This window comes from Lactuca virosa, chromosome 3 (genome assembly GCF_052849685.1).
Source record: "Lactuca virosa cultivar CGN04683 chromosome 3, Lactuca_virosa_CGN04683_v6, whole genome shotgun sequence".
Taxonomy (NCBI): domain Eukaryota; kingdom Viridiplantae; phylum Streptophyta; class Magnoliopsida; order Asterales; family Asteraceae; genus Lactuca; species Lactuca virosa.
In genome coordinates, this window is record NC_136428.1 from 173,682,641 (window position 1) to 173,701,498 (window position 18,858).

Genomic DNA, 18,858 nt, shown 5'->3' on the forward strand with positions numbered 1-18,858 from the left:
ATAATGAGGTTGCGATTCAAATTGCTAAAAATCCGGTCCAGCACTCAAAAACCAAGCACATCGACACTAAAGTTCATTTTATTAGAGATTGTTATGAGCGCTCGCTCATTCGGCTAGAACAGGTTCCCACTACTAATAATGTGGCGGATCTGTTCACCAAGTCGTTTAACAAAGCTCGATTCGATGTGCTGGTAAATTTTTTGAAAATGATTCGCTTTGAGGATTAATTTTTGTTTAGGTTAGTTTAAATTTGCGCATTTTAATTTCATTCTCACCCATGTACAAATTTAGGGGGAGAAATAATCAAAAATCAAACAAAAATTAGAAAATTAAAAATCCAAAAACAATAGAAAATCAGAAAATCCAAAAACATTAGAAAAACAGAAAAATCAAAAATATTATTGTGAAGTGATGTGCTGGGAAGTGATATCAGCTTGTGATAACAGACAATCTGAGTCTGTGTAAAGTACCAAAGCTGAATTGTCTAGGCTCTGTGTTCGATGCGCCGGTAGGCACGAAAAATTTAATGGACTTGACTAGGTGCAGATGAACTTAAGGAATCTAGAGACTTGATAAACTCTGACCTAGATAGTTCCATTTAGCCTGACAATACGACGCTTGAGTAGGTTGAGCAGGGAGATATACATGAGAATCCACCAGTCACATTAAAGAACCCGTATCTAGAACTGTGTTTTAACTTTTCCTTGATGTACGGATTTTGTCCTTAATTCCAATATTGACGGGGCGACTGGGGAATTCCGATAAATTAGGTATGTAGAAAATTATTTTCTTTCTTTCCTACTGTTAGTCATAAGTTGCCTCCTCTGTGTGATCGAAAGATCCGACCTGGACTGCAACATATGCAAATCTGTCTCTCTGCATCTTCTATCTATGTTATTCTTTCTACCTGTTAGCCATATGCCGTCTCCTTTGCGTGATTAATAATCCGACCTGGTACACAGCATCTGCAACCTTCTGCTTCTCAATCCCTCTGAAATTCTAGTTAGTCATATGTTTCACCCTCTGCTTGATTGGAAGAGATCCGACCTGGGTGTACATCATATGCACTCTAAATCAATTCTCTCTCCTAATAATTGTCTGCTCACCTAAAGTAAGGAGTATCTCAGAAGTTCTTGATTATTGGGGTATATCAGGAAGCGGGAAACACGTTCTAGTACATCTAAAATTGAACAATTCTAGATTGTCTGTAGATCTCGCTGCTCAACTTAGGTGGACAACAATATCCTTGGTCGTCGTCAGATAAATGGTCCTTATGTATTTTTATCTAGTAACTTAGGATCAATCTGTTCTGTCACTGATAGCATTCCTAAAATTTGTCACAATTTTTCGTGCTTAAGTGGATCACAATACCGGCGATCGACCAGATCTATTCATGAAAAGAGAGGTACTGACAAATGGAAAATGATTGTCTAACAACTTTGATCCCACAATCTCAAAAGGTTATTAATTTCAGTTAGAGGTGAAATTTAGGTTAAAATTCAAAATTTAGTTTTATTTTAATTTTATTTTACTTTCATTTTTAGGTTTGATAAATTTTTTAGAAAATGTTTTTATTTTATGTTATTTTATTTTGTTTTATTTTGAAATTAATCCTCCAAGAGTTTTATTTTTAAAAAATTGTTTTGGGTTTTGGGCTTTATAATTTTTTAAATGGATGCAGCCCACCGGGTTATGGATCCGGGTTTGGATCAGGTATTTAAGGGAATGGATCCGGTTACGACAGAGATGATGTAGCGGTGAATTGTGGTGTGAATGAGAACCCGTTGTCCAACGAAGTCCTCGATGACTTCTTCAAAGATATCGATGATGGTGCCAATCAAACACCGAAGATAAGGGAGAAAGTTGATGCTCAAGAGACTGTGCCTCCGTCTACCGTTCAGATGGCTGATTCTTCAACTCATATGGACACATCATCAGGGACTCCTCCCCTTGATAATGTGGTTCCTACATCCGAGCCAATTACAAGTGATTCCCTGACAACTCTGACCTCCCAGCCTCCTTTGAAGAGACGCAGAAATGATCCAAGGATGGGAGTACTTTTTCCTGACCCAACTCAAACCACAGAGACTCCTTCATCTACAACATGTGCTCATTATTGATAAAGACTGATTCATGCTAGCCACAAACCAAGGGGGAGATTGATAGGCTATACTTTTGTGGTTTGGGCTAGGCATTCTAATGTATAGGTCTTGGTAGGATGTTAGAGTGTGTTGTGGTGGTTGTGGTTTGTTAGTGGGTGTGTGCGGCCGTATACGTGTGTGCGGCCGCACACGCTGTGTGTGGCCGTACACGTGTGTGCGGCTGCACACTTGTGTGCGGCTGCACACTTGTGTGCGGCCATACACGTGTGTGCGGCCGCACACGTTGTGTGTGGTCGTACATGTGTGTGCGGCTGCACACTTGTGTGCTACTTCATGTGGTATAAATAGGTTGTGTCTGTGTGTCAGAAAAAGTGACATATGTGTGTGTGTTTCCCAAGGTGTACCTGACATTTATACGTAATAGATGTGTGCATGCTTGGATTAATTCTTCTTCTACTCCTTCTACACTCTGTTTGATTGTTTGCATTTCATTGATTACTGATTTGGATCTATAGATCGGGACTGACACCATGGTTAGAAAAAGGTCCAAAATCTAAAACCCTAACTTATTTATCCATTAAGACATCTTAACTCTTTCATGGAAGGGATAGGAGGTCCAAGATCACATTTTTATGGTTCGTAATAACTCCATAAGGGATAAAGTTTACAACTTTATCCTTTGGAATGGTCCAAAAAAACATGATCTAGTCTTTAAGTCTCCAAGGGACCAAAAGTGCATCTTTTTCAACTTAATCCAATAAGTCCAAGTCTACAACCTTCATATCTGAATCAATATGATGTTTAGATGGATAAAGTTTCCAACTTTATCCATGACAAGGTCACAAACTTTCAAGATCTAAACTTTATACACTTAAAGTGACCAAAAGCTCATAACACCCAAAACTAGCTAAATCTAACAAATGTCTCATCAAGATTCAAACTTTCTACCTCTAGAAGAAAGATCAAGGTGAACAAGGTCTAGATCTACAAGCTCAAATGCAACTAACACTTCTCCAATGAGCTCCTTTTTCTCCAAGATGCACCAAGAACATTCCAAAGCACTTAAAAATTCCTTCTTTTTGCTCACAAGGATCAAACTAGGGTTAGGGTTTCAAAGGAGCACGTTGAAGGGGTGGAGGCTGAGAATGTAAAGGGTTTGGGGGAGTTAAGGAGCTTAAATTAGGCTCAAAACCCTCAAATTAGGGTTTGGGGTCTGATCGCGTACGCCCATCGTACTCCTGGTACACCCAACGTACCAGGTTGATCCCCTGTGATCCACCTAGCCGTAGTACTCCCAACGTACTCCCCGTACGCCCAACATACGCGAATTAACCCACAACCGTCCTAACTTCAAACGGTCGTAACTTCTTCGTTCCAACTCCGTTTTCGACATTATTTATATCCACGGAAAGGTGTTGAAGAGATCTATAACCCTATCTAATTACTTTTGACTTAAAACACCTCGAACTAAAATCCTTAATTCATGAAAGGCCTAAACCATCACATTTACCATTATACCCTTGGGCTCCAAAACACGAACCGAACTCTTGGATCACAAAATGTACATTACCCTCATCCAAATAGGTCTAAACCTCTCTTCCCCAAATCCCAAAGCCTTATGATAATTGATCTTCAGGTCATGGCCCCGAACTATGGAACGACTCAAAACAGGTTGTTACAAAAAAAGTGATCATTCAATAGGGAAATCAAGGTGGAAGATGGAAATCCATGATATTGATGTCATTTTGGTTTCTTTTGTGTTTGTCTTGGTTATGTTGAAATACTGATAACATGCCTTTGTGGTTGCTTTTGTGTTTGTCAAGTTAGTAGTAATATTGTTTAGTTAGGACGGAGGATTTTAAGGGTAGTATGATGTATGAATCATATGTGATCAGGGTGTATTTGCAATGTATCATCTTATTATCAAATGAAGTTAGAATTTTATGTATTTGAAGTTGAATTGTCTCATCTTATTATGAAATGAAGTTAAAATAAATAAAGAATGGAATGAATAATGACTGGAATCAATAAAGAATGGAATGAACAATAACTGGAATCAATAAATACTGGAATGAACAATGACTGGAATCAATAAAGAATGGAATGAACAATGATTAGAATCAATAAAGAATGGAATGAACAATGACTAGAATCATTAAACACGAGAATCAACCATGTCTGTAATCATTAAACGTTGTAATCATGTAACACTAGAATCAACCATCATTGGAATCATCCATTAACATGTACTAATATAAGCAATATAAGAAAAATCATTGAAGAAATTTTCCATGACTAATATAAGCATAATTAACCATCAACATGTACTAATATTAACCAAATTGTATGAAAGTTATGCCCTAAGCCAAAGTTTGTACAAAATGGGATAACAACATTTACCCTTGGTTAAAGATTGTACATGTTTTTTTTTATAAAAAATGGATTTAACAACACCTTAATCTAGACTGACTGGCTTGTGTGCAATCATCCCCATATTATCCTTGGTAACCACACACTTCTTTAACTGCAGTTTTGTTATCCTCTCTAAAGGCCTCCTCTTTCTCACTCATATGTCATACTATGGCCCATGTATAACCTTATCATCTGTGCCATCATCAATAACTGCTTCTTCAAGGACTGCTGCTTCAAGGCCTGCTGCATCAGGGACACCTTCTTCATGGATTGCATCTTGAAGGACTACTTCATCAGGGACTACATCATCAAGGATTGTTTCATCATGGACTTCATCATCAAGTAGTGATTCATCAGGGATTGCTTGGGCATCAACACCAACATTATCAAGTGTAACTTCTTGAGTATCAACACCAACATCCTATAATAACAACAATATATAAATTAAATGTCAAGATAAAAAAGTATATTACTATATAAGATAGAAAACCATACTTGAGACATGTCAATCTCCACAACTTATTCTCTCACCCATTCATACTCAGTTAACTCCTCTTCAGTTAAACCAAGGCATTCCATGATTTCTTCAATACTGTATTTTGAAGCTCTCGGGTTGTAGATTTGACTCTTTATTTTAGGTATTTCATTTTCATCCTTAGATTCTGCATTCTCCACATTAGCATGAGATTCTACATTCTCCACATCAGCATCATAATTTTCATCCTCCATATTAGCATGATGTATATTACTATCCATATTTGCATGAAGGACTTTATTTGGGAGTATCTCACTCTCCACATTTGCATGAGGGACTTCATCAGTGACTCCATCCCCCTACCACCACACCCTCTACCACCCCTGTCACCACCATTTCTACTACCCCTACCACCACCTTTAGATCTTCTTCTAGTTCCTGACCAATTCAGTAAATCAGGTTCCAACCTAGGCCTCCCCATTTTCTTTTTAGGATGAGGTTCATGCACCACTTTAGGATTCTTGCAGGATTTTTTATTGTGTGACCTTTGTATACAGTTTTTACACTGGACTATTCTACCCTTGCTTAATACCTGATAGTACTTGTCCTCATTTTTAGATACATGCATCTTTCTCTTCACACTATGCCTTCCTGGCATCCTCCTTTCAGTGAGTGAAATGGGCTTGGTGTAACTTGTTTCTTCCCATAAATTACTTCTATTAATTGGGAGTATATTCTCTTGGTAAGTAGCCTTGTAATTACTCTTGCTGAAGTAACTGCTTATGAAGTTAAATAGATCTTGATTGGTGTATAAAATAGTTGTTTGTGTATGCACACAAGGTAACCCTGAAAGTTTCCATAGTCTGCAAGTACATAGATGGTCCTTCAAGCCAACCCCATAACTTTGAAACCCATTACTTACTTCATATGCATTCAAGCCACTTGGAACTATAAACGAACTCCTGCAAATACATAAAATAGTACATAAGCAACCAATTTATGAATGAAATTACAACATATAAGATACTTACTTAATATATTCACCAAATTCATCCATCTTCTTGATTGCTGAAGGACAAACTTCACCACTCCATTTTTCAACCTCTAGTTTCATATTATGAAACCTTTCCATCATGTAAATCCTAATCTCTTCCAACATGGTGAGTAAATTTTTCTTTCTTGCATCTATGATGATTGCATTAAAACACTTAGCAATCCCATTCTCTACAACCTCATAAGACAAGGCCAATACAGAAATAAGCCCTGCACCATGAAGATGGTTCCCTATCCATGAGATGATCATATGCAGCAGAACTCACTGCCTTGATCCTTTCCATATTGAACTTGAAATCCATTTCTGTTGTAGATTTGCTGCTGCCCAAAACATGTTTTTGTACTCCACACTATTATAAACTTTTCTAAAATTGGCATAGATATGTCTGTCACATTGCATGTGCTCAAACATATGGTAGAATATCTTTACAATATTCAAGAAGACCCTAGCACATGAAAATAGTTAATTAGCAAGCACACAAAATATTGTAGTTAATTAGGAATTAATCATATAGAAAAAGCTAGTTATTTTACCTTGTGTTGATCACTGATTACACAAAGACCACTACCACCCTACAATCCAAGGTCATCATTAACCAATTCAGGAACCATTTCCAGTTATTCTTGTTCTCTACTTCAATAACTGCCCAGGCTACATGATACACCTGATTATTTGCATCCCTACCTATTGCAGTTAACAACTCACCCTTGTTTTGTCCCTTCAGAAAACAACCATCCAACCCTATTACCATATGATATCCCCTTTTCCAGACCTCTTTGATTGCTTTAAAGCAAATGTATATTTTGTGAAATGTTGTGGTTTTATCAAGGTTTATAGTAACATAAATCCTAATTGTAATGTTTGGATTGGATCTCGTCAACTCATGCCCATAATCCTAAACTCTTGCATAATGGTCACTCAATTTCCCATTAATTAATGATAATGCCCTCATCGTTGATCTATAACACTTTGACCATGTGATTTGGCAATGAAATTTACTTTGTATTTTAACCTGCATCTCCTTGCATGTTAAGTTAGGTTGCCTAATAAGCTCCTTCACAAATTGTCTTGTTAACCAAGTAGGATGCATAAACTTTGAATTGTTAAAACTCCTAACACATGTATACAAGTCTACAATTCTTTTTTTTTTACTTGGAAAGACCTTTCAGTACTCATCCAAGAAGCCCTAACCACGAATGGGCACTTATCTAGAGTACTGCCACATATTGCTACTAGTCTAACACTATTACACTTTTTGAAACGAATTTGATAACCCTTACTAATAGCATAGTTAGTTAAACACAATTTGAGCTCATGTGGGGATTCATACCTTTCACCGAGCACTGGTCTCATTAAGTTCCATTTCACCTTTGGGTTGTGGGTGTAATACTCGAAATCATCATTAGTCTCTTCTTCATCACTACCTTGCACATACTCTAAGTACGATTCTTGGTTATGGTTTTGAGTTCGAGCATTATTTTGAGCTTGAGCATCATCATCTGCATCATCGTCATCGTCACCGTCTTCTTCATAAAGAATGTTTAGAAATTCATCTCTGCATCGGGAAATTGGTTTCCTCTTAAAATAATCATCAAGCTTCACATCTATAGTATCCAAATCATACACATCCTCCATTTTCCTCCTTCAGATGAGTAAAAACCCTAATTTAGTGAGGTGGGTGAAACGAGAAAAAGAAGAGAAAGAAATGTCAAGGTTTCTTCATGAAGGTGTTTGTTTTACCTTAGTCCACATAAGCCATTTAATGTCAAACTAGCAAATGCAACCGGAAAAATAAGGGTATTAAAATGTAATTTCTTTTCTAGAGATTTCCAAAAAAAAAAAAATTCATGAAACGACAGCGTATGAAGGGCGGGATTGGCGGATCAATGGATGGCCGATTGGCCATCAAAGTCTTTTCTTTTCTAGTTTCTACCAACAAGTGAGAAAGACATAATAAGGAAGGCGTGCTGCGGATCCATGGTCGATATTGGATCCAATGCCTTCAACAGTGAAACCCCTAATCCAATCATAAACCCCAAAACCTCAATTACTTGAATCTCAATCATACAAATCCAATTTTCTCTTACACTCCCTCATTGTTGTCAGACAGATTTCCTTACTTTTCCACCTTTAGGTTTACTGAATTTGACTTGTGATGGGTAAAGGCGGTGGCTGCGTACCAAGTAAGAAAAGCCCACCCGCGGTTGACACCGGTAATGCTCCGGTCAGTATCAGTTCGCCGACCACCGTGGCAGAATCTCAAAGAAGAGACATTGAAGTCCCGATAGTGACAGCGGTGAAGCTTAAGATACTGATTGTGTTCTACTCGATGTACGGGCATGTTGAGACACTGGCGCGTAGGATGAAGAAGGGAGTCGACGGCGTTGAAGGAGTGGAAGCGGTTTTGTTCCGTGTACCGGAGACGTTGTCGGATGATGTACTGACGAAAATGCGGGCGCCATCGAAAGACGATGAGATTGGCGAGATGTCATCAGTTCATGAGCTGGAATCGGCGGATGGATTTTTGTTTGGGTTTCCGACGAGGTATGGGTCTATGGCGGCGCAAATGCAGGCGTTCTTCGATTCCACGTCGCAGTTATGGGGAGAACAGAAGCTCGCCGGAAAACCAGCCGGATTTTTCGTGAGTACTGGTACACAGGGCGGCGGACAAGAGACCACCGCGTAAGTCCCCCATTTCTGAGTGCATTTATCAATTGAAACATGATTAATGCTTGTCTTTATTCAATCAACAAGATCCTGCTACTAGTTTTTTATTAGGGTTTGCAATTGAATCAAAATCAATTGTCCCAATCGATTAAGAACCCTTACTACATATAGTAGTTTCATGTCCAGTGTTCTTTATGCTGGATTCATCTTTGCATCTATGTAATTGTCATGTTCAAAACTTCAAATGCTAATCCCTATTTATTTATCGATCTTCTCACTTTTAAAAATGCTTAAGCTAACAGTTAGTTGCTAATAGATGAAAACACATCAATTTTGAAAAACCCTAATTCAACATTTAGTATTTAATTGATGCACATAGGTAAATTGACTATTGTCAATTGTGTCTTTTTGATTTTTTGACTTAAGACTTAATGGACTTAATGGGGACAATGACTTTCTGTTTCTTATTTACTTAATGGTTTAATATGGACAGGTAGTTGTTTTATATTTGCTGACTGAGTCACGCCTGACAAAGTCAAAGCACACTGACTTATTGAAAATTGTGTAGATGGACAGGGATCACACAACTAGCACACCATGGGATGCTTTTTGTTCCAATAGGGTACACATTTGGGGCAGGAATGTTTAAAATAGAGGCAATTAGAGGGGGTTCACCTTTTGGAGCTGGAGTATTTGCTGGTGATGGGACACGTCAGCCTACTGAAACAGAATTAGCACTTGCTGAGCATCAAGGAAAGTACATGGCTGGTGTTGTAAAGAAGCTAGCACAACCTTGTTGACCTTTTTCTTCTTCACATTTGAAACGTTTATACAATTTGTGGCTTTGAATTTGATTTTTGGATATGTTGAAACGATATGTACATTTGTAATCATATACCCTTTGTTTGTTTGTGGTGGATGTGGTGTTGTTTTGTGTATTGTTTGAATCGAATTTTGTGTTTTTATTGGGTTTAATGAGTTAAGCATTTAAAATGAAAAACTATATATGGTTGTTTCTTTTTGACTTAAGGATTGTTTGTTTTTTTTTTTACTTGATGAGCTTAGTTGATTAAGCACTTAATCTGGATCGCTATATGTGGTTGTTTTTTTTTTTTTTTTTACTTAATGTGAATGAGTTAAGCCATAAACATGGATTAATGTATTCAGACATCAATGTAAGGATAAAGTGAGCATTTAGTCATACTTAGATAACTTATTTAGCTTAGAAAAAAAAAACGTACTTTGTGTTGTGTAACATTTTATTTGGATAGACATAATCATTTATTTAGTCAATTTATTCATACATCTCATGTTAAAGTTGATGAATATTATAAAAATTGTTTGTTGCAATGTAAGAATAAAATGAGCATTTAGTCATATACTTAGATAACTTATTTAGCTTAGAAAAAAAAACATATCTTATATGTTGTGTAACATTTTATTCAGATAGACATCATTACTTATTTAGTCCATTTATTCATACACGACTTAATGAACAAATAAAAGAAAGAAGCCCATGATTTGGATATAAAGACTTAAGCGGTTAAACAATTTTTTTGGCTTAATGTATTAAGACACTATCCATTTACCTATTTGTCTTTTCCCTTCTCAATTCCTCTCTGAATATTGTGAAATTTGTTTTTTTCTTTTAGAAAATTTATCTTCCATTCTGAACTGATTTTATATATACAATAATTTATCCAAACATACATTTTCCTCACATAATCACTTTATCCATATATCACTTAGGGAAAAAAAAGATACAATTTGGGTCATGTTGTGTTGGTATATGTATCTTTCATTTTTTTTAAGTAGGTAGCTTTCACTATTATTTATACTTGGCCATTGAACCACATTATTCCACTAGACAAGGTTATCCTCTATCTTATTTTTGGAGTCGTTGTCTATCTTTTTGTTTTGTTTTTTTCTCCATGTGATCTTCTTTGTCTCACATGTGAAATTCCTTCTCATGAAAGTGAACCATCTTTTGGTCATGCTATCGGTTAATGCATTTCAATATATTTATGAGTCTATTTATATTGGTATTAGCGGGATTAAAATTTGCAAGATTTTGATATTTTGGTAGAAATATGTAGTTTACGAAAATTTTAAGTTTAATATGAGACTTTAAAGAAATAAAATTTCTTCAAACGAAGTTATGATACCATTGTTATTTTCTTAATGCTTTTTGTTCCTAATTTTTCATTCATTCATATTCCTTATACAATACCGATAAGGTCGTTATTGTTGTATAGATCCAAATGTTGGTTGGTCAAGAAGAAACATTAGAAGAACATGGAGGTTACAGACATGAGAATATTGCCGTGGACATGTGGCTTGTTGGACAAGATACCAAACTCATCATTTAGGAGCTCGGTGGGGGTGGCGTCACTAATGGACAAATTAAGGGACTGAAGCTTAAAGTGATTTGGACATGTCCATAGGAGACACAACAACGACTATTATTATGAGAACGGAGACGATCACATTTGAGGGGCGAGAATGAGAGGTCGTCCGAGAAGAACGTGGAAAAATAGTGTGAGTTTAGACTTGAATGAGTTATCTCTTTCCGAGCCTCAGAGAAGATAAGAAACTGTGGGGACATAAGTTCAGGGTAGCAAAGTGGTCTTTGTGTAGTCTAGTATCTAGAAATCTAGCTTTTTTTCCTTGTTTGGGTTAGTACTTGATATCATTAGTTGTATATCCTTTCATGTTTTCTACCTCACCTTCTTTACATGCAAATTTTTTATCTTCAACTTTCTAGCTTATCAATTCCTTTTTTTCCCCGGAAATACACCATTGTTTTCTTTATTAACCTGACATTTTGGTTTGTAGGGAAAATCCAATGTGGGAGCTTTCCTTTATTATTGTCTCAAATCTTTTTATATTTTTATTTTATTTTTTATTTATCGGAGGTCTTCTACGGGGAGCTTTTCTTTATTCTTGTCTCAAATCTTTTTATATTTATATTTTATTTTTTATTTATCGGAGGTCCTCTACGGAAACAGTTTCCTTAGAATTGTTGACTATTATACACCTCTTACCTCATTCATATGCAACTTAGGTATTGTTGTTATTGTTATTGTTGCGTATAAAACTCTTCAAATGAGTTAAAGGGCTTTAGTCAATATTATACACCCAACCATGAGAATGACTCCAATAAGCACACCATCATCAAGAGGAAAATTCTCTTTTCAAGCTTCTTTATTTGAAGGTGGCCATTTGCATTTGCAACAATGAGTTTAACATGTCAACATGCATATGGAACATTAAATCTTTGTAGTATTAATTTGACAATGGTTCATCAATCCACAAGAACAACCACAATAATAGATCCAGCAAAAAATATAATACTACCCAAACTTCCCTATTCAAGCAAAGCGATACCTAAAATTGAGGCATCCTTTAAACTTTTTCCAAGATTTTTGTCGGTTTATGAAACCAAAAAACTAGCTTCAACACCATAACGACACTTCACATCTCAATTATCTTTGTTCCTATGTCATGATGCCGTAAAGCTTGAAGAAGTTGAAGAACATGCAACAACGATTTGAAAATCGATAAGAAATGATCAATATAAGGCCATTTAAAAGAGCATGAGAGACATTAGGGGTTTACTTTTGACCAAATGTGTTAGAAGTTTGGGTATAGAATGGTTTAAAATTTTTGAGAATCCTGTCGAACACTTTCAGATTAAAGTATTTGGATGGTACTCCCAATCTTTGATTAGATAAGACCCAAAATATGAGAGCAAGAACAGAGAATATGATTGTTATGATTTTCGAGTGTACCATTAAAATGAAGACCAAAATTGGTTAAATACCTTTTCCATCAGAAAACTGCCACAAGACAGTTTTATGTCTGAAAAACTGTCACTAAAACAATTTGATGTCTGAAAACTGTCACTAATCCGGGTTCTTTCTATAAGGGTCAACACAACGTAAAAAACCGGGGCTCTGCCCCTTGGACCCCAGCCAGGGGCTCTGGCCCCTTGGACCCCGCCAGAGGCTGCCGCCCCATGGACCCCACTTCCAGGGGCGCTGCCCCTAAATAACAATCTACTTTGAATCTTAGAAAACTTAAACAAGTGTTCACTCCGCACCTTCGTTACTTGTTTAATATGCATAAAGATTGATTTTGTCAACAAGTCAATCAATTACACTTAAATATACATTGATGATATAAAATCACCAACAAAAATGTTGATTAATATAAGCCATATCATCCAACCTATTTTCCATATCAACAGTTTTAACTGTGTAAACTTTTGAAACGATAAACAAATCTATTTTTAAATATATGTCAGAATAGTAACAACAAAAATTTGTGATAAATTGCAAACCGAAGCAACAAACTTATAATATTTATAGTTAGTTATTTACTATACATTATTACTTTATCAACTAATGGCTAACTAATTCGATAAAAAAACTCACGAATGAACTAAAATTTATATTTTTAACCGATAATAAAACTTTAACTTTATAATATACAGACTTTCCGCCAAAATAAATAATTTCTTATGTTCAATTCTCAAAATATTAAAATTTGATTATCATATAATTTTTAAAATTTATTTTATTCCATATCACACTTGTTTTTGTTTGAAAATTTTAAACTCTAACTATTATTTTGGAAATGTTTTGAGAAGAGTAATTGAAAAAAATTCCTTATCATCTCCGAAAAGGACTATCTTCCCCCAACTGAAAAGCAACAGACATAGATAAGTCGTAGTATCTGCTTCATCACTCAATCAATCGATCAATCGTAAACCCTCACAGAGAACTCCAAAGAAGAACGGCGATGGCGGATATTCTCGCTGCTTTGAGATCGTTAATGGCCTCACATACTCCACCGCTCAATGCCCTAGTTGTCCCATCCGAAGATTATCATCAGGTTTGATCTAAACTTTTTTGATCGTAATAGTATTTCGCCGTTTATTGTTATTTCAAACTATATGTAGTTGAATTTTCTAATTGATTGAGGCATAATCAATAGTTGGTTTGTCTCTTAGTCTTCGTGATCGGATTAGTTCTTCTGATCGGATATATTTTATTGTTTAACGATGTCGCAGAGCGAGTATGTATCTGCTAGAGACAAGAGGCGCGCTTTCGTTTCTGGATTTACTGGAAGTGCTGGTTAGTTCTGTTCCTTGAATGGATTGATTTTATTGTTTTTCTTTCATATACAGTTTTCGATTTGTATAATTTTAGCTGCGTTGAAAACTTGTTGAGTTTTCGCTACAATTTGGATTTCGATGTCACGCAAGTTGTATTTCAACGTTGAAACTCTGTAACAACAATTGTTTAAACTGTTTTGAATCGTATAACAAGTACTCAAATGAAATGATATCGGTAAATCTAATCAAACATCTCAGATGAACTTGTGCTTCTTTATGTGGATGCGATTTTGATGATTCATTTGCTTACTGGTTATGAACTTATTTAGGTTTGGCTCTTGTAACAATGAATGAAGCACTCCTTTGGACGGATGGAAGATACTTTCTGCAGGCAGAACAACAACTAAGTAACCAATGGAGGCTCATGCGTATGGGTGAAGATCCAGCTGTAGATTCATGGATATCCACAGTAAGTCTACACTTCCTCTTCTCCTCTCTTTCTGATGACATTTTATACTGTTTGGTTTTAACACATTACTATGTTATATAACTGATGACGTTTCCATCTTCTGTATCAGAATTTACCTCAAGATTCAGCAATCGGTATTGATTTCTGGTGCATATCTGTAGAAACTGCACAGAAATGGAGGTCTTTGTTTGCAAAGAATCAACAAAAACTAGTTCCCACAACTAAAAACTTGGTTGATGAAGTTTGGAAGGATCAACCACAAGCTGAAATGAATCCTGTTCATGTACACCCCTTAAAATTTTCTGGTCGTTCAGTTTCAGACAAGTTAAAAGATTTACGCGATAATCTCAAAAAGGAAAAAACTCGTGGAATAATAATCACAACACTTGATGAAGTAAAACTCCATCTCTACAATAATCTTGTTCAATAATCAAATATTGACTCATCACTCATTCACTTGTGATATCTTTAACAATGTCATCATGATTGTGTGTTTACAGGTTGTTTGGTTGTATAATGTTAGAGGTGGTGATGTGTCCTATTCTCCTGTTGTTCATTCATTTGCAGTTGTAACAACATCATCTGCTTTCTTTTATGTTGATGAAAGAAAGTTGTCATCTGAGGTATGTAATTTTGGGACAAAAGGGGGTTTTAGTTTTAGTATACAGATGAAAAAAAATATATTTTTTCTTCAGGTAAAATCGTATTTGGAGGAAAACAATATCATAGTTAAAGACTACACAGCAGTGAGCTCTGATGTGGCTTTACTTGCATCTAATCAGCTGACATCAGCAAAGGGAACACAATCTAATGGTGCACATGATGCAGAAGATAGTAGCCATAAAATTTGGGTTGATCCTCGTTGCTGCTATTCTTTGTATTCAAAACTAAACCCTGATCAGGTCTTCCTGCATCAATCACCTTTATCCCTTCCAAAATCTCTTAAGGTAATGTATTTATTTAAATTGGAATTTAATTTTACTATTTTACCCCTATTTTAAGTTTTTTTTACTCATATATAAGCATGACTTGTAAAACTTGAAGAGATCATGTAATTCATGGTGACCCTTGTTCTTTTCCACTTCAAAATGATATGCTGGTTTCTAGTTTCTACTCCATAATCTTCTACAATTTCAAAATACCCATTTTGCCCTTATTCTTTTCAGAATCCTGTAGAGATGGAGGGGCTAAAAAACGCACATATACGCGATGGTGCAGCTGTTGTGCAATATTTGGCTTGGCTGGATAAACAGGTATGCTTTCAAAATACCCATTTTGCCCTTTTTCAGAATTCTGTGGGTTCTTTATATTTTTTTTAAGCATCTGTTTTAAAAACTTACTTCTATTATCCCTTCCACAAATGTGCAGATGCAGGAACTCTATGGGGCGTCAGGCTACTTCAAGGAGTCAGAAAGCCAAAAGACCAAAACGCCCTCGTATGTTTCTATTCTTTTAAATGTAAAACATATTAAAATATTTTGCTGATGATTTATTTCTTCAGGGAAGATGCAAAACTAACAGAAGTTTCAGTAAGTGATAAACTAGAGGAATTCCGTGCAGCAAAAGAGGTAAAAAAAATATAATAATTATAATATAATTTATTAAATAATTAAATTAAATTTTATTTTATATATAAAATGTAGCATTTCAGAGGGTTGAGCTTTCCTACTATCTCATCAGTTGGTCCAAATGGGTCAATTATTCACTATGAACCAAAACCCAAAACATGCTCTGAACTTGATCCAAATTGCATGTATCTTTGTGATTCTGGAGCACAGGTTTTTTCTTTTTTCTTTTTTCTTTATTTATTTATATTTTTTAATTCTATAAATTAATAAATACTTATTTTATTTTATTTATTTTTATTCTACAAAGTATTTGGATGGGACAACAGACATAACTCGTACTGTTCATTTCGGGAAGCCTTCTGAACATGAAAAAAAATGTTACACCGCAGTAAGTTTTTATTCTAAGGGCAAATTCGTCTTTCTACTTCTAAATATGAAAAAAAAAAAATGATAATCCATTTCCATTTATTTAATACATATTACATACACAGGTTCTCAAGGGTCATTTTGCTTTGGGTAATGCCCGTTTTCCCAATGGGACAACAGGTAAAGTAAACATTACGTATATAAAGTATAAACTGTTTTTTATTTTATTTTTATTTTATAAATCAGTTATTAAATATTTATTAATTAAAATAAAATTATAAAATTAGGTCATTCTCTTGATGTTCTTGCTCGGGTTCCATTATGGTCGTATGGTCTTGATTATAGACATGGAACTGGTCATGGAATAGGCGCTTACTTAAATGTTCATGAAGGCAAGTTAAACCATATATTTATTTATTTATTTATAATTATAAATTTTAATTAAAAAGTTATATATTTTTTTTAACCTTTTATTGTTAACAGGACCACATTCCATCAGTTTCAGACCTGGTTTAAGTGTCCCACTTCAAGCTTCAATGACTGTAACAGATGGTCAGTAAAAAAAATAAATAAATATATCTTCTCATTAAAAGTCCTTATATTTTGGCCTGATAATCGATTTAGGTCCTTATATGTTTTTTTATTCAATTAACTCCAAAAAATCGGTAATTGTATTCATTTTGATCATTTTATCCAATCAACAGGTCATCCCATTTTCAAAAATTACACTTTTGGTACAGATTTTAAGATTTATTACAAATTCGGTCAAAATTTTACACTTTTGGCCTATATTTCAAAATTTTGTTACGAATTCATCCTAAATTTAGTGTTTTATATCTTTTTTTTTTCAAAATTTTGTTTCGAATATGTTTTTTGTTGTATAAAATCATATGTATACAAAAAAACATGTTTTTCACATAAAAATGGTTTTTTTTTTTCTAAATTATATAGAAAAAAGAAGGTTTTTTAAGTGAAAAATATGTTTTTTTGTATAAATATGATTTTATATAACAAAAAAACATATTCGAAACAAAATTTTGACAAAAAAAAGATGTAAAAAATTAAATTTAGGATGAATTCATAACAAAATTTTGAAATCTGGACCAAAAGTGTAAATTTTTGACCAAATTTGTAATAAAATTTAAAATCTAGGCCAAAAGTGTAAATTTTGAAAGTTGGATGCCCTGTTGACATAAATAAAAGGGTCAAAATGAATACAATTGCCGGTTTTTGAAACTTAATTGAATAAAAATATATATAAGGAGTAAATCGATTATAAAGCCAAATAACAAGGACTTTTATGTAGTTTTTCCTTTTATAAAAGTATTAATTAATTAATTAATTTATTTATTTCAGAACCTGGTTACTATGAAGATGGAAAGTTTGGAATAAGATTGGAAAATGTGCTTATAATCAAGGAGGCAGCAACACAATTCAATTTCGCTAATAAAGGTTATTTGGAATTTGAACATATAACATGGGTAAGTAGTGTAATAAGTTTATTGAATGAATTTTTATATTGTTTGTGTTTTATTTTATTATTATTATTAATTTTACAGGCACCATATCAGAAGAAGTTAATTGATGTGAGACTGTTGTTGGATGAAGAAATAAAATGGGTGAATAGTTATCATGCGAAATGTAAAGAGATCTTGGCACCATATCTAAATGAATCCGAGAAGGCGTGGCTGAGTCAGGCTACTGAGCCTATTTCTGCTTAAAATTTGGGTATTTACTATTTATTTATTTTTATTTTTATAAAACACGTATGTCAGATGTTTTATTATTTTCGGGCTTAGAATTAATTTGGTTTCAGTTCATTTAGTAGTCGCATTAACTTATTTCATTTAAATAACAACCAACTCTTTTGTCTTTTTAATGTTGAAACATAAAGCTGGTTATTATTGGTTGGTGGTTATTAGCCGCTAAAACTTTTCAACAGAAAAACCTTTTAACATGAAAATTAGAATTTTTTTTTTTGAATCATGGTTAAAAATAAAATCCATAAAATTAAATTTTTCCAAAAATAAAATCCAAAGTTTGAAATATAAAAATCTAAAATTTCAATCATCAAATATGAAGTTCCAAATGAAGCATAACAAAGACATGGAGAATGGGTTTTTGGAATTGCGAAGTAGATGTGTGAAATATAAAAATATGTTTTCATTTTTTCTATATAATTTTAAAAGTATAAAGAAATATAGTATTTAATTAATTAAGTAAATTCGGTAATTCGGGTTGGCTTGGTTCGAATTCCACTAGATCATAACTCAAACCATAAACCATCATAGTTCGGTTTGGTTTGAAACCAAACCGAAAACCACTTTGAAATTTGGTTTCAGTTTTATCGGTTCCAAACCATATAATGTCTACCTCTAATTTGAGCACCACAAACAAGACTATTTGCAAGACCATCTTCATCGAATCGGTTCGTGAATCTTTACACAATCAATTATAAGTTATTATTTATTAAAAATTATTGCAACATTGATGTTGGGGATGACCAAAGACCTCAATCCACAAGAACAAAAACATATTTTTGTTGACGTAGTTTAGGCAAGTCGGGGTTTCGGTTAAGAAAGAAGTGTGTGAACTTTTGAACTTTTTGACTGACTGTTGGAAGGAA

General features: G+C 34.4%; 2 protein-coding genes and 1 long non-coding RNA gene across 3 annotated transcripts; 2 read left to right on the plus strand and 1 right to left on the minus strand.

The window, feature by feature from the left end:
* Positions 1-4,561: 4,561 nt before the first annotated feature.
* Positions 4,562-5,329, minus strand: LOC145162736 (uncharacterized). The gene is made up of 2 exons (XR_013739286.1): positions 5,010-5,329; positions 4,562-4,935 (listed from the first exon to the last, which is right to left on the minus strand). It is a non-coding gene; the product is annotated as an uncharacterized LOC145162736 (long non-coding RNA).
* Positions 5,330-7,943: 2,614 nt separating this feature from the next.
* Positions 7,944-9,648, plus strand: LOC145166828 (Quinone reductase family protein). Its single transcript, XM_079085867.1, has 2 exons — positions 7,944-8,725; positions 9,279-9,648. Exons 1-2 carry the CDS (start codon positions 8,199-8,201, stop codon positions 9,508-9,510), a joined length of 759 nt encoding a protein of 252 aa, XP_078941993.1. The 5' UTR covers positions 7,944-8,198; the 3' UTR covers positions 9,511-9,648.
* Positions 9,649-13,346: 3,698 nt separating this feature from the next.
* On the plus strand, positions 13,347-18,111 carry APP1 (aminopeptidase P1). Its single transcript, XM_079085868.1, has 16 exons — positions 13,347-13,606; positions 13,785-13,848; positions 14,159-14,298; positions 14,408-14,692; positions 14,799-14,921; positions 14,994-15,245; positions 15,465-15,551; positions 15,667-15,734; positions 15,800-15,866; positions 15,942-16,076; positions 16,174-16,254; positions 16,358-16,412; positions 16,520-16,624; positions 16,716-16,784; positions 17,589-17,713; positions 17,792-18,111. The coding sequence occupies exons 1-16, from the start codon at positions 13,514-13,516 to the stop codon at positions 17,951-17,953; spliced, it is 1,911 nt and encodes a 636-aa protein (XP_078941994.1). The 5' UTR covers positions 13,347-13,513; the 3' UTR covers positions 17,954-18,111.
* The last annotated feature ends 747 nt before the right edge of the window (positions 18,112-18,858 follow it).

Coding starts and splice junctions, on each gene's coding strand:
- LOC145166828 (XM_079085867.1), top strand. CDS start 8,199: ATGGGTAAAGGCGGTGGCTGCGTACCAAGTAAGAAAAGCCCACCCGCG. Junction 8,726..9,278: donor GGCGGACAAGAGACCACCGC/GTAAGTCCCCCA, acceptor AAAATTGTGTAG/ATGGACAGGGATCACACAAC.
- APP1 (XM_079085868.1), top strand. CDS start 13,514: ATGGCGGATATTCTCGCTGCTTTGAGATCGTTAATGGCCTCACATACT. Junction 13,607..13,784: donor CATCCGAAGATTATCATCAG/GTTTGATCTAAA, acceptor ACGATGTCGCAG/AGCGAGTATGTATCTGCTAG. Junction 16,413..16,519: donor TTTTCCCAATGGGACAACAG/GTAAAGTAAACA, acceptor TTATAAAATTAG/GTCATTCTCTTGATGTTCTT.